We start from the raw sequence: 27,369 nt of genomic DNA on the forward strand, positions 1-27,369 counted from the left end.
TAACCTATTCGAAGCTTATAAATAGTGCATGTCGAAGCAAAAGCTTAGTTAAGTTAATGACCCCACTTTGTTTGGTAGTGCTTTCGTACTTTACCTTTTTGGTATAGTTAGGGGCTTAGGCCCTCTCCATGTTAGCACAATATAATGATCCAGGGCAATATTGCCGATTGCCAATTATGAACGAGCAGAGAGCATACTTGGGCAATCCTGGACAAATATGTCCAAGATCGCCTTTGATCGCTGTCGATTGAGCATGGCATAGACAGCTTGGAATGATGTGGCAGTCATATTTGTCTATTATCATCATTTCTGGAGCCCGGTCCAACTTGAAGAGGCCGTAAAGACTTTTTGCTAAATATACATCATGCCCGAGTCTTCAGCTAGGCTAGGCAATTTAAATATTTAATTCAATGTCAGTTTATCGTAACCGCGTCCAGCGGTTCCCAGCGATAACCGAATCTGTGACCACTGTTACCGCCGCCGCTATCGCTTCCGCTGCACTGCGATACGCCCTTTGGTACTTTTACTTGTGTAGGGTTCAATATATTATTGTTCGATGATTACTGCGATTCTATACTATAGAATATTGATGCAACGTTACGGGAGATGGCCGCGCCATGCAGACTGTATGTGCGCCGCAGACTCGATCACACAAAAAGTGTGCCGTCTGCGATCTCCCTAATGCTGCTTTGTTCCTTAAAAGAACCAGTTTGTTTTGTAACATCTAAATATTCTTAAATAGGTACGCTAAACAAAAGTTAGGTAAAGGTCCGAACTCCGAGGTATAACTTTTGTTTGACATTTCATTAGAATACCAATTTGTAGTTGGATAAGAAATGGGCTACATCGAAAGGGGAATGAAGCAGCATTAAAATTGCAAAGTTAGAGAACAGGTAGAAAAAAAAGAAACAAAAAAATGTAATGGTCGAGTTTTTGTTTGGCGAATAGTCAGTTATACTCGAGACGAAATTTTTTACCAAGCGACATGTTACTTTTTCTGATATCATAAAAGCTAAGGCCTTGAGACTAAGAACTACCGTATCAATTAAATCTAATCCTACTCCTAGTTGATTAATCAGCCGAGATTCTAAATATAGCGGCCACTACTGCTGATGTCACACAATTAATGTCAAGGGGTCCAGCGTAACTCTAGAATAACATAGACCTATACATAGGTCACTGTCTCAAAGTCAGCCGTCAGGATTATACCTGTAATACAGACTGTGCTAATTTTTTTAGTTAGCTTATACAGGCTGTCACAAAATTAAGTGATAATACTTTAGGGTGTCCCGTTTTTTCACTTTTGTATGGGAAAACTCGTGATGCTGGAGCGCTTGCCCATACAAATCACAAAAAATATTATGGTCTTTCAGCGCTGCTACTTTCACAGTGAACTCGACTCTACAGTGAACACATATACACTCTGAAGTGTTATCACTTAGTTTTGTTACAACTTACAACCTGTATGTATAGAATTGAATAAAGTCGTATTTGCAACTTTGTAAAATTGGGCTTCAAACTGTCGTTAAATTCGTTACCTATCTTTCTCCTTTCCGAACGAAATCTTTGGGGACCTTGCATGGTCATTTTGGCCATCCGTTATAATTATAACCGAAGTTAAAAACAAAATTGCGTGGGATTTGCCCGATTTGGCTTAAGCTTTGCGACACAGTGATGTTGATTTCAAATCTATTGTTTTCTTACTTCATTTTGGATCAGCTTGGCTTGAGGCTAGTCTGTATGACTCAACAGTCATACACTTTTAATGGCATTAGATTATCAACGAGTTATGTCAGCCAAACCCAGGTGACAACCGCCATGGCAACGCACGAGTGACTCCCCGAGGGTTGCAGGTGACACTAATTACCAACCAGTAACCCGCATGGCCCTCGCTTCCCATCCATAAATGACACAAATGCGACTACATTACAAAAGTGACACAAAATACTGTCACCAATCCGGATAGACAAAAGTTGTGACTAAAGTCGGAATACATGAAATAAAGCGACAACAGTATTAACGTTCGAAAATTCCATAATACAATTACGGAGAACAAAATCGTTTCATTTCTTTCCGGGAATTTCGGACTTCTGTATTGACATATCCCTGACCCATAAATCTAGCAGGTACGTTAATCCTGTTTGTATGGACTTTGACGTAAGGGATAAACAATACTTTTTGTCCGTCATAAAACGCAGGTAAACGCTTCACATAAACTGTTAATTGCAGTAATTTGAGGATACATTTAGAGTATGTTCCAAACGAGATTCTTAATTTTTGTGTTAGTTATTATTTTTTGTCAACGTAAAAGTTGTTTGTTTTTGTACTTCTGCCGATATTCCTCAAATGTTAACTGCCGCACCCAGACACGAACATTAATTACTAATTAGTTAACTGTAATTAAATGAAGATTTTGACAATAAACCCCGTTACCTGTCAAACTCTACATGAAATTGAAGGTTAATCATAATTAAATGTCTCTGAGTATGGCGGTTAGACTGTCAAGCCACACTATTTTATCTATATTCGTAGATGAACTTAGCAAAATATTAAGTCGAAAAAATAGTTCCACGCTACTTCTGTGAAAATTCTGTCATTCGAAGGGCAGACGAACACGTCATAACACTTTACTTAGAACCAGAACTGTCGAATAATAAGTGCATTGTGCGACCGAATACGTACGGACTACGGATTAGTGACGCGAATATTAATGTCGATTATTTGCAATCGACAATCACTTTATAGCGTGCACATCCCTAATGATCGCCATAAAATATACTTTGTACTGAAAGCAGACCGTTCTAAATGTATTCTTTATTTAAATTGCGATTTGACGCACTACTTAGCTAGGCCAAATTCATGTCTGTATCCAAGACTAGACGGTTCTAACGCTAGAAGAAAAAAAAATGACAGCTCATTCGAAAATGGAACAAACTAGCGTTCTGTTTACTAATTGAATGAACTAGGTGACGGGGTTGAGCGGTGCCTTAATCTGCCCAATAACGTTTATCGGGGTCCGATCGGGTCGTCGAACCCCGGCTGATACCGGCGGGGGCACTTCCGACGCGACGGATTTGCCGGAATCGGCGCCGGCGCATCAAAGCATCGCAAAATTCGGACACGGGCGCGCGTGAATCCATTTGAATATCACTCTGTGCCGCCATGGGAAACGTCCCCGCCATTACAATGCCCATCCAGAGGAAAAGAATTTTTATCTTCGTGCCTCGTTGCAAATTAACTTGACATTTTCTATAGCAGTTATTTTTAATTGTGACCGTTTCGGCTACATAATGATTACGTAAGAATGTCGCCTTATTAAATATAATTTGTATAATCGGATTCGGGATTTTCGGTAAGCCCACACCGAGCACTTTGATTCCGCCGGGTACTTATATTAAAATTGCGCGCATTCCCCGCTCGCATGGGAATCGTAAAAGTCATTTTTGATATCGATATACGCGTCTCTCTCTGGCACGATGCGGCGGAGGGGGACAGGGAGAGGCGTCGGTGGAAAGTATGTCTACTTTTACTGGCCGACATGGTCGCATCCCGCCTAAAATTTTGCATGGACGCGTCGCGCATGCTAAAAGACGCGGCGCAGGCGCACGTAGACGACATTACGACTCGATGCATATTAATCGAGAAGGAAGTTTTGTTAACAATATCTAATGTCCTTTGCGGCCTTTCGCGGTCCCATTGATAGTTTTTTTGTTTGCTCGGTTCCTCTAATAGACACGCTATTAAAGTCTAATTTATTATAATAAGCGAGTTCGATTGAACGCCATATTTGGACGATAAAAGTGGGTGGCAACACTGGCAACTGGCAGCGATTTTGACCGCGTCAAGAAAATGTATTTAGTTCGTATGCATAATGCAGGGGCTTCCAATATTTTCGGCTATAATAATATTATTATTCATTATTCCATGAATATTTAAAATAATATTGCTCATAATTATTATCTATTCCTACGTTTGAAATGGGTTATTCCACTAATCGTCCACTCGAGTGCTAGTTAGAGATAATCAGGCGAAATCTTCCCGATTACGAACGAGTCTATTCGAGTGGACCTATCTGAAGTAGCGAATATAAATGATAGTAAGTGTTATCTTTTACAAGTAGGCAGCAGTCAAGGATACCTGATTAGCCTATAATTTAATCTAGATTATTATTTATTTTTAGTATTAATTGTTATTGTAGTAGGAACACGATAGCGAACAACGTGCAGTTTATTTGCGCTTCAACAGCATTATATTTCCCCTTTGAACATTTTCTTAAAAAACGAATTCAGAATATTCGTAACTGGCATCACAATGATTAATTTTATTTTATTCTTATTTATTTAAGAGAATTTACAGAATTTTATCTACGTATTTGATAATTAATAGAATCAGGCGTTACTTTGCGGAAATCCATAGATTAAAATTTAGTATGTTATTATTTTTACCAATATTCCGCGAAATAATGCTAAAATAATTTACAATAAAAATAATGAAAATAATATAAACAAATAAGTACGTAATTTTTTTTTAGGTATTTGTTAGTAAAATTAAATATTTTAATTATAATAAGTACTTAATTGTAAGTTGTAACAGTAGCACACTTTGAAACAATTAAACATCCCAAAAACATAAAAAAAACAACTAAAGAAATAAGTATTCACTTTATAAAAAAATCTAACAGCCTCTCAAAAGTCTCCTCTTTTGTTTTTTTTTATTTTACCATTTATTTCAGGCATCTAGGCCCAAATTAGAAATACCTTACAGACTAACATACATACCTATTCATGTAATAAATACCTTAAGGGCTAACATACAAATATTATTACTGTATAGTGTATACTTATAATTGTTACGGTATACTTACTTATAAAACTCTTTTTTTTTTCTTTCGCTGCATCTGTCATACACCGTTGCTGTCGTATCTAGTGAGTCGCAATCGCAGTATCGACGTCGATAAGTCACGTCAGATTATCCGGCCGTCGATAATGTCATAATTAGCCACGTTTTTATCGACTCGGCTGGATTACGATTGCACAGATTTTGTGTTATCGCGTCGGTGTCCGTCTGTTGTTCGATATACGGATTAACGATTATCGCAGATTAATTTGGAATTGGACAATCTTTTTACGTAAATAAAGTAACAATTAAACATTGACTTGTAGTACATATTGAGCGTTTTCTGGAAAATGTGGAAAAACGGTCTTTCCCATAAATGTTTTGAGTTTTGGAACGAAGTTCCTTATCGCGCGTTCGGCGTAAAGGGGGCTAGACGGAACGATATATTTTGACCTCGACACTCTTTTATTAGTACCTGCATGGTGGGGGCAGAGGGCGTTGATAGTATTCCTGTGCGTCAACTAAATGGCGCTTTTGAGAAGAAACAGTGACGTGGTGTTAGTATTCCTGGGCGTCAAAAGATGGCGTTTTTTTTTTAATCATTTTTGAGTGTATATGTATACAGGCAATTTAGCCGAAACTTTTTCGTTTAAGCTTCGTTATAGAATCGCGGATCAAAATGTATGGAATTGACATAAGATGAGTTTAACGTCAACGTCATATTAACGAACGCTTATGTCAATTCCATACATTTTCATCGGCGATTCTATAAAGAAGCGAAAACGAAAAAATTTTGGCTCACCCCCCAGGTTTTTTGAACATAAGAAATAACTTCGTTCCATTCAAGTGTCCCTTGACACCTCTCAGAGGAAAAACGTAATTTGGTTATAAATATAAACGATATTAAGTTTAATCGATAGTAATTATTATCACATAATATTATAATGTAAGCTGTAACGTAGAACCTTAAACTCTCTGAACCATAATATTATTACGACATTTGCACCGCGATTAGTTTTTTTGCACACAAACTGTATTATGTATATTTTCCGTAATTTAACGTATGTTCATTACCGGGTGCAAAAATATCACTAATCAAAATTTCATCAAAATTGATACAACAGTTTTATCGTTAATACGCAATGAACACACAGACATATTTTCGCATTTTCAATGCTATGGATTTTACGTCAACGGCTTTCAGTTAATAACCAAAAATCCCGCATCATTAGGATGTAGCATCCAAATGCGTAAGCCCACGTTAGCGAAAGCCGAACAAATGAAGTTAGCACGTTTAGCCCAATTTGGCTGTTTATCCAGCTAGCAGCGATAGTGATCCCATAGTGATCCTAATGGCCGCTCGCGGGCGCGTGCTAATTGACACAAAACCAATTGTTTCTTCTGTATGCTAATAGTTGTGCTCCAGCCTTGGGAATATTATTTTTGCTTAATTGGGAATCTATACCAATTATTCCAATTAGCTTATATTGTGTCATGTCATGTCATGTCATGTCAATACGTAAGTGGGTGAAGTGGATTACTATTAGTACATAAGAGTAATTACTTATTGTTTTATTTATATATATTACACTTATCTAGTAATATGATATTTTATTATTTCTGTGTGGCCGGTGGCGTCTGCATAATGCATATTTATAGTACCTCTGGGCTCTGACAGTACACATATACCCTAATTTAACAAAGATGGTTCATTGACATGTTCATATGAATGAAACAGATAATAAATTAAGTAAATATTTATTAGTTGTCTGTGAGAATTAGATTAATAGGCGAATTTACTTTAATATTGGGTAAGTATTCATTTTGATAGCTTATCGAACAACTAAAACTACAATCAATATTGTGTTAAGAGTTCATTAAACTCAAATAATTCATGTCCATACTAATATTATAAATGTTGTCTATTGTCTGTCTGCTAAGATAACAGTGTGACATACCCCTTATTAGAGCGCCGGTATTCCGAAGAAGGAAAGGTTCCTCCCACCAAGGGTCGCACCAAAAACATACCTGTTAAAATGGGGCCAAGTTCCTATCGGCTAATTTTTGGCCTAAAAAGAGTTGAAATCTAATTCAATGCCAAGTTCCGAATTCAGATGCACTTCATCGATCGTAATCATCTTCATCAAAGCCTGATCCATAATACTTCTAATTTGAACTTGGCAGGCAGGTTAATTTAATTAGATAAATATTACTTACTTATTAGTAAAATAAACACCCCTTTAATATTTTAATTCTAGTAAGTAATACTGTCAGCTATAAGCAAAAAAATAGAAGTCTTTGGCTATAAGAACTTGCTATAATTGAATATAATATGCGCTTTTTTAGCTAAAATTGAATGAATGAGTGATTTTTAATTTATTCAATCAGCTTGTTATAGGGATCTCAAAGGGTTCGTATGCAAATCGTCCCAATAAGGCCGGCCAATTTGCCTAATATGGCGTACCGCAATGCACGTATACCTGGAAACATAAAAACACATGCTGGATCCTCTGTGAGAAAACCAGTGGTTGAAATAGTTTCTTGCGGTTGTGTTTATTATCCGTAACATCATGGCTATTTACTATACAATGTAGTTTCCAAGTTAAGACAAAGCAGGCTGATCTGATCCATGCGTCGGATAGGCATGTAAAAAGTCGGCCCCGAACGTTGCGCCTGATCTCTCGCCAGGTTGTTGGTCATCCATCGTACGAGACAGTGTCTACGAGAGCAAAGAAACAGTTACTATGGGTATTGCGCACACACTTCGGCACTATAAAAATAACTTGAAAGAAAGAAATAACTTTATTTGGTAAAAATAATAATTGTACATCGTGTGCGTTATCTTATGAAACTGGATTAATCATGTGATTCAGGTTGTTTGAAGTCCTTAATCCTTACAAACAATAATAAGTTATTTTATATACCTACTTAATCATATTAAAACTTAATTACTACCTTCGTCATCAAAGCCCTATAATCAAAGCGAAAAAAATCCATTACAGACAATCAGTGTTAATTTATTACAGGTGTACATAAAGTTATTATGAACTTTATTGCGATGGAATAAAGTCTGCAATCGTATACCAGTGGGTAGGTGGGCGGTTTTGTCCCAGTGCCACCTATAGTATTCAGCTCAGTACTTCGGCGGACGCTCGAGTATGCCCTTGGAATAAATAAGGAAAGCCTAGGCGCCTAGTACAGACGCGAACAGAAGTGCTCCACGTGAGAAAAACTTTAAGGCCTACTTACAAAATATTTAACGTTAGTGGTCTAAATTTTTGTACCTAAACATAGTAAATCGAGGATTGGATAATTCACATAATTTTAACACTTTGGTGCAAGCTTTATAATCAGATTTCAAAATATTCTCCCGTGCAAAATATTATATAGGTCATTTTTACATTCGCTAAAGTGGCTGCACTAAACTTTTTGGTTACAGAATACCGAAGTCTGAAAAGTAGCTTTAACTTCACATCTTAATTATTCTTAATGCCTATTTAAATTTAATCTATGTTAACCGTAAAGTTTTTGCGTAAAAATTAACATGGTCTCTAAAATATTTGTAAACATCTTTTGTTGCGTAGTTTAAAGATCAAAAGCATTTCATCATCTACCTATAACAAAATCTTTTTTTTTAATTCAGATAATTTCCCTGTCCTAAAGCCTAATAATTAATTGCCTGCCTACTAGACAGTAGTGGGCAGACGCCCACCATACACACATACATATTTTTAGTCATATCTAAGTATATATTTTGTTAAGAATAAGGATTTTTTTTGTTTTATTTGTTTTCTTTATGAAAATTGTTTATTTTGTTTCTGTCGTTGTTAGCCGCAATTCTTACACCTTGTACCCTTTTAAATTCCCCCATAGGACAGGCCTCGCCTAGTTTGGGGAACCGTTACTTGTAAAAATGCTTGTAAACTTATTTATTGTCAATAAACTATTTGTATTTGTAAGTTGTAACAGTGTTGTACGCGACGTTACTCCACGTTGAAAGGGTCCCGTGTGTTTTCTCGTGAAGTAACAGTAGTTTTGAGATGTTTGCATGTATGTGACTGACTACCGACGCTGTTCTCGAAACTTACTCTTGCATCCTATCAATATTCAATGGCTTATTACTATTTTGAGGTTGATATCTCAATATCATTTCATTTTTGGAACGAAGTTCCTTGTCGCGCGTTCGGCGTAAAGGGGGCTGGTCAGAATGATATTTGACCTCGACACTTTTTTATTAGTACCTGCATGGTAGGGGCAGAGGGCGTTGATAGTATTTCTGTGTGTCAACTAGATGGCGTTTTTTTAATTTTTCTTAAGTGTTTATGTATACAGGTTTTTTTGAACATAAGAAATAACTTCGTTCCATTCGGGTGTCCCTTGACTGCCTTGACATCACTCAAGTTTTATTAAATCTACTGAAATATATTATATTCAAAACATATTACGAGATTTTATCTTTTTGTCAGCATTCAGCAAAACGGCAAAAAGATAAAATCCACACAAAAAACTTTTTTTTTAAATCCGTTGAAGTTTATGTTCATATACCCTCTTCTAATTCCAGTGTACGTTACCTATTTGCTTTACGATTTTTATTTAACTGGATTCATATGTGATGAATCCCTCAAATCCCTAAACCGACAGTCTCCGCATTCCTGGATTAACCCTTACACGTTTATAATAAGTCCAAGAGAGTAAATATGATTTTGTTTGTTTATATTTATATGTTTTGGTCTAATTGAACATAAATGTAATATATTACATAACAATTATATGTATATTTATATTTTTTTGAATGGGACACGGGTGTCCCTGTATGCGCGAAGGTAGTACATTTTTCAATATATCGCAAAAAATACTACAGCACTTTTATTCCGAAATGAAACTCAGATTGCGAAAAAAACTAAGATTTATTTAATTTTTTTTCTTACTATAATGTGAAATATAAAATTTAATGAAAGGTAAGAAAACAGTTCCCGGCCATTTTGCTGTGCGTAAAGCGTGGATTCAGGAATAATAATATTATCATCAATCATTTTATCAAAATCTGAAACTGTATTGAAAAGTTTCACCTGTGTAATTTCTATGTTACTATTCAGATCAAATATTATATATTTTGGACTTCTCCGAAGCTATAATCAGCTGTCATCTCCGAAAAACAGCGTGGCGAATATGAGTTTTTGCGCCATTTGAAAGAAGGAGCTACTTTCGGCGTACTGGATTATTGACTAGAAATAATATTATCTTCTAGAGGCGTTGTGCTCGGCTCTATTTCAGCAGTCGATATTCCTGCCTCCATATCTTGGGCTAAAAAACTTTGGTCTTCTTCGTCGAGAAGCAAACCAGAGTAGACAGAACTAATGAGTAGGCCGACTCAGAACTCAGAAGAGATCTCGAAATTTATACCGTATACGTCGCCCTCAGTACTAATGCGTTACTAAGCATTATGAAACATGTTGAAAGTGACAGTCACGCCCAACTCGCGTTTATTCGCCAGTTTGTTTGAAGTCAAGGTACCTTAGTTCTGTCTACTCTGAGCAAACTATCCTCGTCGTCGCTGTTGTCAGCCGTTAGGATTTGAAAAACAACATCTTCTTGAAGCTCAAATACTTTGAATCCTTTATAATACATCATCTGTAATAATAAACAATAAAATGAGAATGATAAAATACTAAATATAGCCATGCAAACACTTTTATAAATTGAATCAAAAAGTTACCTATGACGCATATAGGGACACCCGCGTCCCTTTGTGTATTTGTACATAATATGCATTATTTTACCCAAAAAAAACACATATATTCAATAAGACGATAACTTTACTTACCAATAAATACGATATTATGAATAGAATTATCGTAAAAAGTCACTTATCATAAATAAAATTGTAATCAATAATTATTTCTTGGGGAAAAATGTTTCACTTTTCGCGCCTGTGATATTTTTGACAGATAGTCTTTTTTTTCATTATTGCCAGCGCGTAAACTAAAATATATATAATTAATTATAAAAAAATATGTCTACATAAGGTTTTAATTGGCCAGTACTGCAGAAAATCGTAAAAATTTTGTGGGGACAAATGTGTCCCATATGCGTGAAAGGGTTAACTCTGATCCCGGCTACCGCGGGACCCAGTGTAAACACCTTCGAGACCTTGACAAACATCCATATCTTGGGCTTATTTTTTGGTCTTAGCGGTCCTAGTATTATTATTTAATTTTTGGCTTGAGTGGACTTTAAAATATTTTATTTTTAGTGGTTCCAGTCTTATTATTTACTTTTTGGTTTGAGTGGACTTAAATTATATTTTTTTAAGGCATTTGTTTCTATGAAGCTTAATATAAGGCTCAAACTTTAAACTTTTATAGATGGAGTTTTCTGTAGAAATGCTTACAATGGCGCTAAGGAAAAATATTTGACTCTATAAAAAACTTAAACGTTTCTGTAAAGTCAGAAAGAAACTGAAAAGTATCTGTATTGGCAACATAGGGTGCAAATTATCATCTCGGCAGATACAATACATTATCATAAAACTATTCTGTTAATTTAAATTACAAAACTTGAAAATGTACTTAAATTAAAAATAAACTCATCTTTGTTGGTCTATCATAGAAACATAGCTTCTTCTAGGCCAATTCTTCAAGATTACGAGTTTTTCCTCATAATATTATTTAGTTTGATCTTATCACGAACGAAAACAGTGTATAATTTAATAACCATTATCTCAGTAACCCGAGCGATTTGTTGCTACGGGTTAGTGATTAACTTTAATTTTTAGGGTACCGTACCCAAAGGATTACTTAGACATCGTTGACTGTCCGTCACAGATTGTGAAAATTTCAGAAATCCTAGCTATAGCGGCGATATAGCCTGAAGATAGCCGGACAGACAGACAGACGGTATATCTGTTGCCGCTATAACAGCAAAATATACTAAAAACAAAATAAAATTAATATTTAAGCTTGCATACAACAAACATGATTTTTTAGCCTTTTTTGATCGCCATTAATAATGGCAACAGGTAGGCACGTGAATTTTTCTCATAATCCTCAATTATATATTGTGTACTTTAATAATTAATAATACAAACCAAATAAAATAAAATTTTAAGTTGGTCTCCCATACAAAAACATAATTTTCGCCTATTTTTGCTCCTTAATTACTAATTACGTACGCTTGTTCAACTCGCACCTTGCCGTTTTTTTTTTTGTATACTTATTAATTTTAAGAGAGGACAAGTTAATCTTACTTATGACGATATAAGAACACTTCTAGCATGTTATATTGCATATTATTATGTGATCAATTATGATTTATAAAATATAATTATTCACGATATATTTAATTTATTAGTGCTAAGATTGGAAAACTTATAGTATGTAATAAACTTATAGTATGTTATTAGTAATTAATAATTTTAAGGGAATATATCATATCCAACGGCCCAAGAGCCAGTGACAGCCAGACTTTCCTCATTTAAGAAAAGCTCAAAGTTTAGCTGTGTATGACCTTTATAGAGCGACGACCAGATGGGATTTAACGTGGGATAGCCATGCTTCGGCACGAATGGACCGGCTCGACCGGAGAAATACCACGTTCTCACAGAAAACAGAGTGAGTGAGTTTACCGGAGACCCAATCCCCTACCCTAAACCCTTTCCTACCCTCCCCTATTCCCTTCCCATCCCTACCCTATTACCCTATTCCCTCTTAAAAGGCCGGCAACGCACCTGCAGCTCTTTTGATGCTGCGAGTGTCCATGGGCGACGGAAGTTGCATTCCATCAGGTGACAAGTTTGTTCGTTTGCCCCTTATTTCATAAAAAAAAAAGATAAAGTTTTGATCGCGGTTACTTTTGTTATCTTGCAATTTTTTTAAAAGAAAAACCTAATGCATAATATTGTGAAAATTCAAACCCTTCTTAAATAACAATATTTAACACGTGTATTTTATCTAGCCGGTTATAATCTACTTTTTAATTTGATGGTAAAAAACATCGGGTCATGCCCATGGCATCAATGACTGGCTAAAGATAACTAACTGATGTAAACCGAACCAGAGTTCTGTAATAACAACACAAATCCATATTCTATTTGTCGATAACACATGGACAGACGGATCAGAGAACTTTGATAAACTTTTGTCAATTTAAGTATGTAGATATGATTAAGTATTAACAACAGTAATTTTAATTTATGTAAGTAAGTACTAAATAAATGCTTAACTTACTGTTTTTACAATCTTCGTTTTTTAAGGAATTCGATGATAAATGATTAAAATTGTTAAATGGATCATTACTCATTACTTTATTTTATATTTTCTATGTTCTTCTAAAGAAACAATGAAATATTGAAGTTCATTTTACATATGAACTTCAATATTTCATTGACAAGATGATAGATCGCCTACCTGATAATACTCGACCTTTACCTAATTTTTAAAATATTTTTTTGTTCTTTAGAAAACACTTCTCTAGTACAGTAAAGTAGTAATGCTATGTAGGTACTTGGAATGAAATTCTTATTTTCGCTCACGATTTTATCACTTCTGTAATCCTACAAAACACGATATGTTTCATACGTTAATTGCTTTCCAAACTGAAATATTTTGCTCTCCAAAGTATGGATCTGTGTGTATCACCAATAAACTGATTTGTTCTTATCTCGCCTATAATTTCACGTAAAACATCGAAAAATTCCACTCGACACTTCTTAAACCCAATTATCTCAAGACGATAAGCAAATGATTTGATTTCGTAAACAAATAAGTGTTTTTACTAGTAACCTCCCGGAGTTTAAATACGTAATTCCTTATGTAACTTACGGATAATATTATATATTAGGCGCTGCTGCTGCTGTCTTACAAAATTCACTCGCTGCTAATTTTTTTTTTTATGAAATAAGGGGGCAAACGAGCAAACGGGTCACCTGATGGAAAGCAACTTCCGTCGCCCATGGACACTCGCAGCATCAGAAGAGCTGCAGGTGCGTTGCCGGCCTTTTAAGAGGGAATAGGGTAATAGGGGAGGGTAAGGATGGGCTGGGAAAGGAATAGGGTAGGGGATTGGGCCTCCGGTAAACTCACTCACTCGGCGAAACACAGCGCAAGCGCTGTTTCACGCCGGTTTTCTGTGAGAACGTGGTATTCCGGAGAAATTATATTTGTCATAATCACCTCATTACATACAACATATAAAAAAATCAGAACTACCCCATTTGATGCAAGTGAAGACCTCTTTTATTGAAGACCAATGTCTTCTTCTTGACATTGGTTAAGAGCCTTTATTTGTACATTTAATTTTTAAAGTTAGTTTATTTTATTTATACATGCCAAATGTTACATTTATTTTTAATTAAATACAAATTATAAGCAGTCTAGAAGTATTTTAATACAAAACCTTAAAAACATTTAATGAAATTTAAAATAGATGAGACAAAACTCAAGTGGCTTCCCATCCGTCTCCGCCGCAACTCCCACATCCTCTGCCTACTTTACAATATCCTGTATAATCCTCTATCTCCTCCATACCTCCTTGATAGATTCAATTTTTCCCGATCTCCTGATCTCCCCTGTAGGTCCAATGTCCGGTCTAATCTCTCCCTTCCCTCCCATCGCTCCAACTTTTACTCCTACTCGTTTACTGTTCATGCTGTCAGATTGTGGAACTCACTCCCTCACACCATTCGTGATAGTCCCACCATTGCTATTTTTAAAAGACGCTTGAAAGAGCACTACCTCGAATCTCTATCCATTTAAATACCATATATAATATATAATAATATATACATATAGTATTTATTTATTATAGCTACATTACTTATTTTATAATTATATATTTTAATTTTATTGTTTGTTGTAGTATGTTGTTGTTGTAGATCTCGATATATATGTACTTGTAATTTATTAATTTTGTCATTATCCTATTATTTTATTTTGATGCAATATTAAATTCATGTTTGTGCACGTCATATCTGCTATCCTAATCCAATCTCTCTCCGTAGGGCTGCTGGAAGAGATTTCTATTAGAAATAAGCAGATCCTATTGTGTCGTCTTACTGTGTGTAAATTGTTATTTTGTGAATATTTCTTGTGCACAATAAATGATTAAATAAAAATAAATAAAATAGATATTTACTATTTTGTAATGTTATGATAAGAAGATATCGTTGTGCTTTCGCTTCAAATGAGGAAAACAATAATAAATAATAATTGTTGTATCAAAACTTATTGTCTATTGATTCATCTTGTTTACGCATATCTCCACTTTATATGTATCATTGTCTTAAAGAGAAACAAAAACAAGATTTTTGTGTCCCATTAGGTTCTACTGTTTGTGAGTACTATTTTAGTTATTTATTAGTAATTAAATAAATATATTGTTCTAGAATTGTTCGAAAATTAATCTAAAAAATTGTGTAGCACCCATAGAGTTAAACTTTAATATTAAACTTTATAACACCCGGGTAAGTCATCCGCGAATTCGTACTACAAAAATACACTTCAAATTGATAGGACTCTCATAAAATATTTGTTATGTGGCCAATAGGAGATCGCCACTCGTACATTGGCCGATGAAGTCATGCTTGATACCGATGCACTATCATCATCATCATCATCAACAACAATCATCCACCAAAGCACGTGGTGACTTTTAGGATTTACATCACTGCTTACGTTAAGGCTTTCAAGCTCTAAGATTTTAAAAACATTCATGCTTCAGCTCGAATGAATAGGTCTGACTAGACAGGCACGGTTTTACAGAAAATTGTAGAGATTTAATCGATTCTCTGTCACATTTTGCTGGATTAGAATTTAGAAATAAACCAGGAGGCACGGTTGAGTACGCGCCAAGTCGCTATGTTAACCGCTATCCCAAAAAAGTTATATTATGTTCCTACAAATGGATATTTTTCAACACATATTGGTACTAAACGGAGGCTGTAAGTGTGACAGACAAACACGCGGTATTTGTCGTGGTATTACAGTTTCGTCTCAGTACTATCTCACTATTAATTTACTGGTTATTTGACTTAGATAAGGCTGGATGTGTCTTATCTGTTAATACTCCAGCTGTCACGGGTTTCATCTAACTTAGGCACACATCAAATGCCTCACAAGAAATAATAAAATCTGATAGATAAACTAACGAGTTACGTAGCGCCATCTATACTTGTTATATGCAAACTGGGTTGAAAAACTCGTTTGTTTTGGTTAAATTATTTTTTTCCAAATGATTATGCAGTTTCTAATTTTGTTTCATAGTAAAAACCATTGTTATTTTGTGCTAAAATCCTTAAAACTGCAAATTAAAATTTTGTGTAGTTTTATTATTAATCTGAATATCGACAGTCAGCCAATCAGAAAAAAATATTTATATGCGTACCTACATAATGTTGATGAAGTATGTTGTTTTAGTGCAGCCGATAGATCACTGTTTTTACACACATTAATATAAAGTATAAACCCATCAAATAAAGTAGATCTCATCTCATATGAATCAATTTGTCTGATGATACATTCTATCATGATGTTGAAATTGCAATTTGCAATGCAGAAGGATTGTGCAGTAGGCAAATGCTAGTTTATGTCTTTTCAATCACGATGACAAGCTTAAACTTTTCCACATGATCTACCTCATTTATTTTGAAGCAATTGTGACATTATCTTATATCTATACGTGCAAATAGAGATAACAATATGTATTAATACTGACATTCGCGGATTACTGTAACTGACAGTAGTTGTGCGCTATTTACCTAGGAAGATGCCGTGATTGCATAAGATATGTAATTGTTTATCTGTAGCTATCGCGTGATAAAATAATTTGGATAAACTAAAATTATCTATGACGTCAGTTGCTGTTTTGTTGATCCCCGTTTAAGAAAATAAATTGTGTTCAAGGTGAATTATCTGCAGTGCGGGATTTCTTTAAAATTAGTATTCAATAAAATTAGTCGCAGATTTGATGAAGCTTTGGCCGTGCTCTCAAAGACATATGTAGGGTGGGTTGCAACTTGCATAAACTTACTTTAACTATAGCAAAATGTCAAATGATCAGCTGTCAATCCCTAGTTAAAGTCAATAATGGACGCCATATTTGACGATAACCTTAACCTTAACTATAACAACGCCTCTGGTGCAACTGTAAATATTTTGACAAACTCCACAAATTTTTTATAAAACTCTTCATTCAATAAAATTTTATGATTAATCATTAAATTGCCTCTAAGTGCGGTCGCTTGTATATATGCCGATGTGTTGAATAATACATTATTATCAATTAGGATATAATATAGGTTATTCAATTTCTCACGATGTTCCCAAATATTTGCTCTCTATCTGGGTTATCGACAGACGAACAAATAATTATAATATTATTAGTGGCTTATTGGATTTTAGTTTTGAAGAAGTTTTTGAATTGTTGTTAAAATAAATTTATGTTTACTAATTAAAGTTTAACGGACGGAGTTATGATTATAAATAATAATTAACTTATACACTATGTTCCTAATCTAAGTGGTAATAAGTTATGGTAGACACTAGACATGTTTAAAGTAATGAACACGCTGAATAAACTACATTATTCAACATGCAGAAAGCTTAGTTGTTGTAAAGGATATAATAGGAAATAGATAAGCATGAATCATTCCACGTTTAGTCCATAGGAGATGAAACTTTTGATTATATTTTATTTCAATTCTAAATTTCATTTTTCAAATCTAAATTCTTAACCTATGATACTTATTAAGCTCTTGTACAGAATTGTTTCAAATATTATTTATTATTTGTGTCTTATTCCGGAAGTACTGTCATCAAAGCTATGCGCACATTATGTTCCTTGCCGCACTCTGCAAAATTTTTTTGATCTAAATGACACAATCATAAAAATAACGTAAAGAAAATGCGGACCCCACCGGCCTGACAATTCCACAATTGCACCCGTCAAAACACCTCAAAAAAGTTACAAATGGAAACGAATCGTCTGCATCCATTATTGTAGCCGTGATTGCGAGAGTTAACACGTAATACATTAGAGTTTGTGTCACAACAATCAAGACGAGGACGAGACGTAATCTGGGTTAACAGGGGTCAACCGGCACGAATTCCGATACGATATTAGACAGATCTGTGGCGCGAATCGACCAGCTTATTGGCTTCATGTAGTGTGATTTCAGCTGAAGATGGACGTTTGAATAAGTGTATATACTCGCTTTTTTTCAATAAGTAGATGGTTTATGATTTAAAGCTAATGTATTTTTATAATCGTCTAATAGCTGGGTTCACTTAACCCATCAATCCCCAAGTGGCAGCCGGCTGCCGCATAACAATTGAAAATCTATTGTGTCTGCCATAGGTACTCACGATGGAGGTGTTAACTTATTAGGAAACTTACTGTCAATTTATTAATGTTTTTGGGTAGTATATAACTACTAAAGTGCGAACAACGATCGAGAGGATAAAAGAAAACTTTTCATTACACTTTTTCAACCCAGCCCGTCTTGGGATCATTTTACATGTGCCTTATTTTGGAAATTTTACTTTGCAAGGCGTGAAACCGCTGTGAACTTCATAAATCATAACAAAATATGTATTATGTAATAATAATTATTTTTATAATCATTAAGTCTGAAGTACAAGGCTTATAAACAGCGGTAGCTATATACCTATGCAATGTCTTTGGTTGACGAGGTTGACACCTTTATGCCAATTCTCGACGCGTCGCCTAAAAACTATAGATAGACCTTTGCATTCAAATGAGTACGACTAAACCATAGATTAACCTACTTATAGCATAGAAACAGATGGTGCATTTAAATATTTAATACCTAATTTGATTAGAGGCGCACGCGCAGACAGTACGTGAAAATGCGATTCATTTTGAATGCTAAGTTGTGTCTATAGGTGGTCGCAGACAAAAACTAGCCCAATAGTTTAGTAGAAATTGAACGTGTGAATAGGTGAAAATAACTGCTTAACATAACAATAATGATGATCATAATATTCTCATTTCTCAATAGTTGTGTAAAATCGTAAAGTTTTAAGCACGGGGCCGAACTGACGTGGTGTGAATCGTCCATAGATATTAAGTATTATTAATGTCATAAAACGGTTTTTCAGGTACAAATTGAGTTAATCGAGCTTTTTAATGATAGCTAACGCCGCACTCATCTGTGATTATTTAAAATTAATTTAATTAAGATTTTGACATAGATACTTTGTATAACTCTTCATTAAATTAAGGTTAAGTAATCATGAAATTTCTGTAGTGCAGTCGTTTAAGTTATAACTAAAATAATTTTTACACTTATTGCCTACAAGTTCAACGATCGACACTTCTACCGGGCTATCAAATCCGCGTTCCTAAAAAATAAATAAAAAACTTGAGAGGTGTCAAGGGACACCCAAATGGAACGAAGTTATTTCTTATGTTCAAAAACCTGTATACAGAATATTATTATACACTCAAAAAATATTAACAAAAAATGCCATCTATTGACGCCCAGGAATACTAACAACGCGTCGCTGTTTATTCTCAAAAAACACCATGTATTTGACGCACAGAAATACTATCAACGCTCTCTGCCCCTACCATGCACTAATAAAAAAGAGACGAGGTCAAATATCGTTCTGTCTAGCCTCCTATAGGTACGCCGAACGTGCGATAAGGAACTTCGTTCCAAAACTAAAAGGATCTATAGACGCCGCGTTACTCTACCACGTCCGACCCACCATATTGGTCTAATAAATCCTCGTATCTGTCCCCGCCTCGCTATTCGTGTCATTGTTTGCATGTTTAACCTTATTAAAACATTCGCCCGACTCAACGAGCGTAATCACAGCTGATCAACGGTCCGCGTGACGCAACCAGTTAAGTGGTCCTAGCTGTCACTACCCTGGTTATGGGGACAACAACCACTGGTTACAAGGAACCTTCTACTGTGTACTGCTGTAGTGCAAAAATAAGATATTTTCAAAAGCTGGTGCTGGCCAGTTTCTGAGGGCTTTTTGACAGTTTGTTCATTCAAATCGTTGTATATTGGTAGCGGGATGGAAATCATATTTTGAAATTAGCCAATAAAATTCCAACACTACAGCCTATACCTCAGAGACCAGTCTTATGATGTTTTGACTAAGAACGCAGGCTTTCAAGTTGTTGAATTTTATTTAAACGGAACTTGGCCTACCACACCACCACACTTACCCAAAACTGCATTTCCTGTCTGTATCAAAAATTGTAAAAAAAAATTGTACAAAAGCAGAAAAAAATGAATCAGAAAAAATAAGCAGAGTAGATTTAGTACCAAGTTTACGAGATACTACCAAAACGGTATACTTACATGTACAAATTACTCATAGCGATACGAATTGCGCATAACAGCATCAACTAATCCTCTTCTCATTCCAGCTGCCCCCGGAACTCCGTCGCAAGTCGCCTCGCGGTTCCCCCGAAGAGCGCATGGCCAGGCCGCCGTCCGCGCCCGCGCACCACCCCCACACCCCGCACACTCCGCACACCCCGCACACGCCCCACCTGTCGCCCAAGAAGGAGGCCTTCAACAATCTACTCAATAAAGGAATCTCGGGTGAGTAAAAAATGTGTCAAAAGTCAAAACCCAAGTGAGAAAATGAGAGGGACCGCCGACGCGGCGTATGAAGGAAATAAATATTCCCCGTCTTTCCAACAACTCGCATCGAAAATGTATGCCTGCTGTCTGTTTTTTTCTTGTTAAGTGGTACCACTGGTACCAGTGGTTTTTTGTAATCAAACACCTTGTATTATTCTCCATTTAACCCTATTTCAAACTTAGCAAAAGTAAAGGGCAATAAACTAATACTTGAACTTGGCATGACAGAAGTTTTATCTAGACACGCGGAAGTTCTATCATAGAACAGACATTAATTTAGTAGAATTTAGTAAATTTTTTACGCCTAGATTATTATTTAGAAACTGAGCAGTTCCTTTAGGTAGAATTTTCGAAGTGAAGTTGATAACTTTGCATTTTATTTGTAGTCGGTTAAAGAGGTACTTTATTACCACCCAAATGCAACTCGTTCTGCAATCATTGTTTAGATTATTTAATATTCCTCGCACCTTCATAAGAAGTTATTAAAAAGTCATAACATCGTGACTTAAAAAATAATTTTTGCAGTCCTATGTGGATCACGTATCTTCCACAAAAAGGTTCAATACCGGTTCGCGCTTCCGTCTGAATACTTTGTATTGCGTTGTGACTAAATATCCTGTTACATTTTTGATGATGCACAATTTTTCTTTAAATTAGACGACTTGGCATGGTCACCATAGATGCGGTTACTTTACCTTTACCTCTGTCACTTTGTTTATACTACGGAAGTATAAACAAAGTGACAGAGGTAAAGGTATTTTTATCGCTAAAACCTGTCAATATGTCGATTCATTTCAGTTTCTAATGTTGTTATGCTAAGCCTGCTGATAACAATTAACCCTACAATCGAATCTTATATATAAAAATGGATTTTTCAAATGTGTTAGTCGCGCTAAAACTCGAAAACAGCTGAACGGATTAGGCTCAGTTTAGTCTTAAAATATTCGTAGAAGTCCAGGGAAGGTTTTAAAGTGACACGAAGTTCACCGGGACAGCTAGTGTATGATAAATGTTTGTGAAGACACAGTAAAGACACAATAAAGGATGGAGTTATAAACGCATGTTAATAAGGCGATCAAGTCTCGATAAATGTGTTATGCGGCTGGTCTAAACTCGGGATTTATAAATATGCCACTGGTAAAATCTTTTTACAGTGCCAATTACATGCGAGGCAACACTTATAGCTATGTATTAAAATTTCAAGCAATTCACATTTTTAGTGCAGTGTTATTGCATATTTAACCGACTTCCCAAAGGTTTTATGTTCGTTTGTGGACTTTTTTAGATACGTAGCAAAATTATTTACAAAAAATCCTTTTAAGCCCAAACCTAAGGGCTAACATAAACACGATACGAAGTCGCGTCGTGGAAATCTACGACACGACGTCGTATTACGTGTCTTCTGCTGTTAATAAGAAAACGAAGAAAGAAAAGACAGATACGGAATAACTGGAGTTACTTTATAAAGAAATACAATGCCTTAAAAATATTCCACAACTATGCGACGTCGTATGACGTATTGTGCTTATGTGAAGGAGCCCTAAAATACCTATGCATCTCATACGACAAGGAACCAACTATGACTCAAACGCGTCGTAGGTAGTTCTGCTTATTAGCAGTCACGCGCGTGCCCCGTTCCGCCAGATAATCTCTGGTAATTGAATAGACGACTGATACATAATAAGGCATACTTACTAGATTCACTTATAATAACTAAAACTTAGATTTTATAACGGATTTTTAGGCTATATTATCCGGAATTTGTCTGGTGCAATCCGGAAAACAATATTGAAAAAGACAGACACACAAAGTTAGTTTTTACCGCTAGAATTGGACCTTAGAAAATTAATCTAAAGAATGGTGGTAAAAAGTTATAAAAAAAGGAATTGTTAGAAGTCGGATGTATGGCTTGTTGGTTTGTATATTTCCTGTGAAGTTTTGATATCTCTTCAGCCAGATGCCGGAAGTTCAGTTCTGTGCAAAAAACTAATGCTTTTTCAGTAAAACCGTCATAACTCATAACCAACCAACCAGTTCAGCTGTTTTTTACCGAGGCTAAGCGTCATGTTTGCCCAATACAGGAGCATGAACCCGTGAACCTCTATAGTCCCCTCATTTTCCATTCTTATAAATCATAATCGCTAAATCTCCTTCTGTCTCTCTCCCGCACGTCGGTGCCGGTCATGCTGTCCCCCTCTAGTTCTTTTACCCCTTAAAACTAATCCGGGACATCCGCTAAGCGCTTCAAAGCATAATCCGACGTACGCAGTACATTGCATTTAATCCTAATGTCTTATGTTTTATTCAAAGCGCTGCATGTAGATTTAAACGGGAGTATGTTTCACCTGGTTGGAAGTGCTCAGAGAAGCCGTAGTTTGTAAATTGCTGTATATTTATTCAGTATTTAATAGAGCGTCTGTAATTTTTATAGATAGAAACGAAGATTTTCAAAACTGATGAGATATGGATATGTTATATTTATTATGATAGTGATCGGATTCAATAACGAACACCAACATCGTTTCCAGGTGTACCGTTTCTATTATTGTTTTATTTCTGTTTAATTTTGGCACAAATAAGCTGGCTTGATCGGAGATGCCATCTCTTCATCATTACTTTACTAGCGTTGCTGATTTAAGAATCAAGCATCTGAAAAATTTACTACCTACCAGCAGGAATCAGCTTCCATGATACTGCCTTTCATTTACTTTTGAACCAAATGTAAACAAAGCTCAGGCTAAATCGCTATCAATACCTATAGGTGCTATAGGTTACGCATTAATTTGGCCATTTCAAATGTGATAAGTGATAACTGATCAGCAAAGAAGTAAGAACCAATTTTGAATCGAAACGAAGTGTAACTTCACTTTCACATAACTTACGAGTGAGCTGATGAGCAATTACCATTTGACACGTAACATTTCCACGCGAACGGAAGCGATGCGTATTCAAATTGATCAACAGTGTTGTAGGTTTTATCAGATCATCTCTTATTCGCAGAATGTTTATGCAAAAACCCCTTTCTCACACATCGCGGCAATTGCATTGTCACACGCAAACTTCTTCTTCATATGAATATAATACGCATTCAGTCCCGTAGGCCGTAGATGCCGTAGCATAGAGGAGAGCGACGAAAACGGGAATAATACGATATCCCCGCTACACGATGTTATGACTTACGAGTTACGATGTAATATTATTATGATTGTAAGTTGTAACTACACAGTTTACGAAATACGAACGAATGTGTGCGATATACACACTACAATAAATGGGCGTGAATATTCGTATTTATTACATTTGTTTTGCATTTATGTTTTTTTTTAATCAAAGGAGAATGGAAAGATCGTCAGACATACGACGAATTAACAATTTGCAATTCATACTTTTCACATAATTACTATGGTCAGCCATAGACCCAAATAAAATGTAAAATGTTGTTTGCTGCCGAAACTGATAATATGGTTGTGTATTCACTTACACGGTATGTGTTTGAACCGTACTAGGTGGTGGATTAAAAGATTAACAGAAGATTTTCTAGGGCCCATTTTAACCCTCTTTTATTAAGACTGCTAAACTGCAGTTTTCATAAAAGAAAAAGGTAGAAATCTTATAACGTTGAATTAAAAAAAAGGCTTAAGTAATCAAAAGTTACGCTTAGTTTTCGCTGTACGAATTCCTTAACTTTAGCGATATCTTAGTGTTTTTTACTGCAATTCGAAAATGACCGCGACTCTAACTTGACGCATAATATTATTTTCCTCGAGACAAAACAGCACATTAGCGTTTAAAAGTCGAATCACACGAAGGCAAAGGACACCCTATTGTATCGTTTTAAACCGACTTATTTGTCGTTGATTTGACTTATTATCCCTATACATATCCACTACATCCAGTCTATCACCTGTTCATTGATGCATTTGAAATTGAATCCTATAATCGTGTGGATAGATTTTAAAATCCTTTGTCCCGTTGTATCGCAGTCCGCTAAAGAAACAGTGGCTAAAACTATTAATCGTCATTGGATATTGACTCCTATGCATCAGGTTCTAAGTTTGAAACTCCTTTGTCCGTCTCGGTCCGCCGAAGCCACAGTGGCGAGTTCCACCTAATACTCCTAATCGTCGGTATAAATCATTATTAATTTCAAGTCTCCTGCGTCGATCCGCGATTAGCGATTGCACAATGCCTACAGATTACGGCCGACAGATATATCTTTTTAGATTTCATTGTACCGTCCGCAGAACAGTTTATTTCTTGCGTAGTTTTTGACACAGTAAATTATTGTACGCTATACAGCATGACTGGTGAGACTTGATCAATACTAATTAAGGAGAGTACTCGGTACTCGATTCTCACTATAATTATGTAACAAAATTAGGTACTTAATTTTTGACCCCCTAAATAATTATTTAACTTTAAGCTACATTTACTCAGTGATCGATAGACAATTTTTTTTTTATATTATTTTTTTAACTAATATAATAGTCAAATATCACGTCCTCGAGTATTGAACATTACAGTCGTGCTGTATAGAAATGTATGGAAACATTACTATACAGCGTACAATTTACTGGCTACTATAAGTTTTATATAAAACAACATACAAGTTTTTTTTTGGGATAATAAAGTCAAGTTTATTTTAATTTGAATACTCATCAATCGCAAATCGTCATGTTTCAAAGACAATATGTTCATGTTATTAAATTATCCTTTAGCATTCTGGTTATCATTATCATAGTATTTAATTAAATAGATAATATGTAATTGAAAAAAATTCTAATCCCCGTTATAATTCCATCTAGCTTTATTAATTTTTGCGCCGACGGTACAAGCGATTAAGTCGCTTTTATAAAGATAAGCCGATTTATTTTTTAGTGTGCCGTATTTTTTAATAATATGTGTGCATGCGTGAACCGTAGAATATTATTTTGTGTTAATATGTGAAATTATTATTATCTTATAACGTGAAGTGATTATGTTTAAAGTAAGTATGTTTTTTTTAATGATATAAGGGGGCAAACGAGCAAACAGGTCACCTGATGGAAAGCAACTTCCGTCGCCCATGGACACTTGCAGCATCAGAAGAGCTGAGTTGAGAGAGATTGATCGCCGCAGACTCGATCGCACAAAAAGTCTGTCGTCTGCGATCTTCCTAAGAGGGAATAGGGTACTAGGGTAGGGATGGGAAGGAATTAGGGGAGGGTAGGGAAGGGAATAGGGTAGGGGATTGGGCCTCCGGTAAACTTACTCACTCGGCGAAACACAGCGCTAGCGCTGTTTCACGCCGGTTTTCTGTGAGAACGTGGTATTTCTCCGGTCAAGCCGGCCCATTCGTGCCAAAGCATGGCTCTCCTACGTATAATTATTATTATAGCGTGATTTAATACAAATTTATTGTATTAAATCACATGAAACAGCTAATGCAGTCTCTTCGTGTATAAACTGAATTTTTTGCGCTAATGGGGATTAAAGTTAATATAGATTAACTGTTTATTATCTCTATTGTTCTTTGTGAAGAAGAGAGCTTTTCTCATTGGCTTCATGAAGTGTGCTTACTATGTATCAGCCACATTTATCACACAAATAATCCCCCTTACAAAAATATTTATGCAGTGTATAGCTTTATTCAAGACTTAGGGCCTGTTTCACCACTTCCTGATAAGTACCTGATAGGCTATCCATAACTTATCTGACAGATACTCTCTAATCTATCTGTCAGATAAGTTGTGAATAGCCTATCCGGCACTTATCAGGAAGTGGTGAAACAGGCCCCTACTGTCTTAGACTATCTTGTGACTTTTGCAATATGCTAGACAAAGACAACTTGTATAATGTATAGTTATTTGTCGTGTAAATATTTTTATTAGGGTATATATTCTAATTATTCTATTAGCCACGAAATTAATTAAGTACATACAGTTTTCATACAAAAAATATTAATTAATATGGTTTTTTTTAGATTAGCGTAGTAAAATAGAATCTCCCTATAGTAGTACACAAGGTGTGCTAAGTGTGAACGCGGAGGGTAGTTTTATCTCGGGGCGACACGGGGTTGATCCGGCCGGTTAAGCCGGATAATCGGCCGCGCGTATGTGTGCGTGCATCGATACATACCTTTTGAAGGTCGGTTTGATTATTTTCATTTTGGAGACTATACGAGCTAGTTCATACAAAAAGTCTAATAAGAAAAACGTAATTTGCATGTAGAAATTTAAAGTAGCATTTCATGAACCATTGGAAGAAAATCTCACAAGTACAAACACGCGAAGAATCCGAAGTAAGTATAACAAAAACGTCTTTACAAGTTTAATATTAAAAATTCAGAAAATCGAGAAATGCGCCAATCAGAGTCAAAGTTAGAGGCGTGTTAAATATCAGCACTTTCGATCTCATTTTTAGTAGTAGGTTCATTATTCCGGGATAAAAGGTATCCTATGTCCTTTCCCGGGACTCAAAGTATTTCCATACGAAATTTCAGCAAAATCGATTCAGCTTTTGGGCGTGAAGAGGTAGCAGACGGACAGACAGACACACTTTCGCATTTATAATATTAAGTATGGATTTCAATGCGTTCATAATACGTTGTGAGATTATAACAATCTGTTGTGTATGAAAATCCCTAATATTCCCGACCTCAGAGAATCACAGATCCGTCCGACATAATCCGACTTAGGACTGATCCTACATACATACACACACATGTGTCCAAGCTAGCCAAGAATAATGTATTTTATTGTGGATCCAGGGCATGCTTTATAGAAAAATATAAGAGACGTCATAATAAGATTCTAAAACCGAAGGACTTGGGTAACCCTAGTGCTAAAGGGATTTAAATTTTTCAGTAAAAGTGACTGTAAATTATGTAATAGTAAAAGTTATATTTCATGTAGAGCGTCAGTGGCCTAGTG

The 27,369-nt window shown here is 35.6% G+C and overlaps 1 protein-coding gene across 1 annotated transcript in view; it reads left to right on the forward strand.

Moving 5' to 3' along the window:
* LOC121730387 overlaps positions 1-27,369 on the forward strand; it is an 83,721-nt gene that overhangs the window by 21,941 nt on the left and 34,411 nt on the right. Inside the window, exon 2 of the mRNA XM_042119411.1 lies at positions 20,239-20,416. Within this exon, the coding sequence (XP_041975345.1) occupies positions 20,239-20,416 (178 nt within the window). The remainder of the gene's footprint in view (positions 1-20,238; positions 20,417-27,369) is intronic.

Source organism: Aricia agestis, chromosome 9 (genome assembly GCF_905147365.1).
Source record: "Aricia agestis chromosome 9, ilAriAges1.1, whole genome shotgun sequence".
NCBI lineage: Eukaryota > Metazoa > Arthropoda > Insecta > Lepidoptera > Lycaenidae > Aricia > Aricia agestis.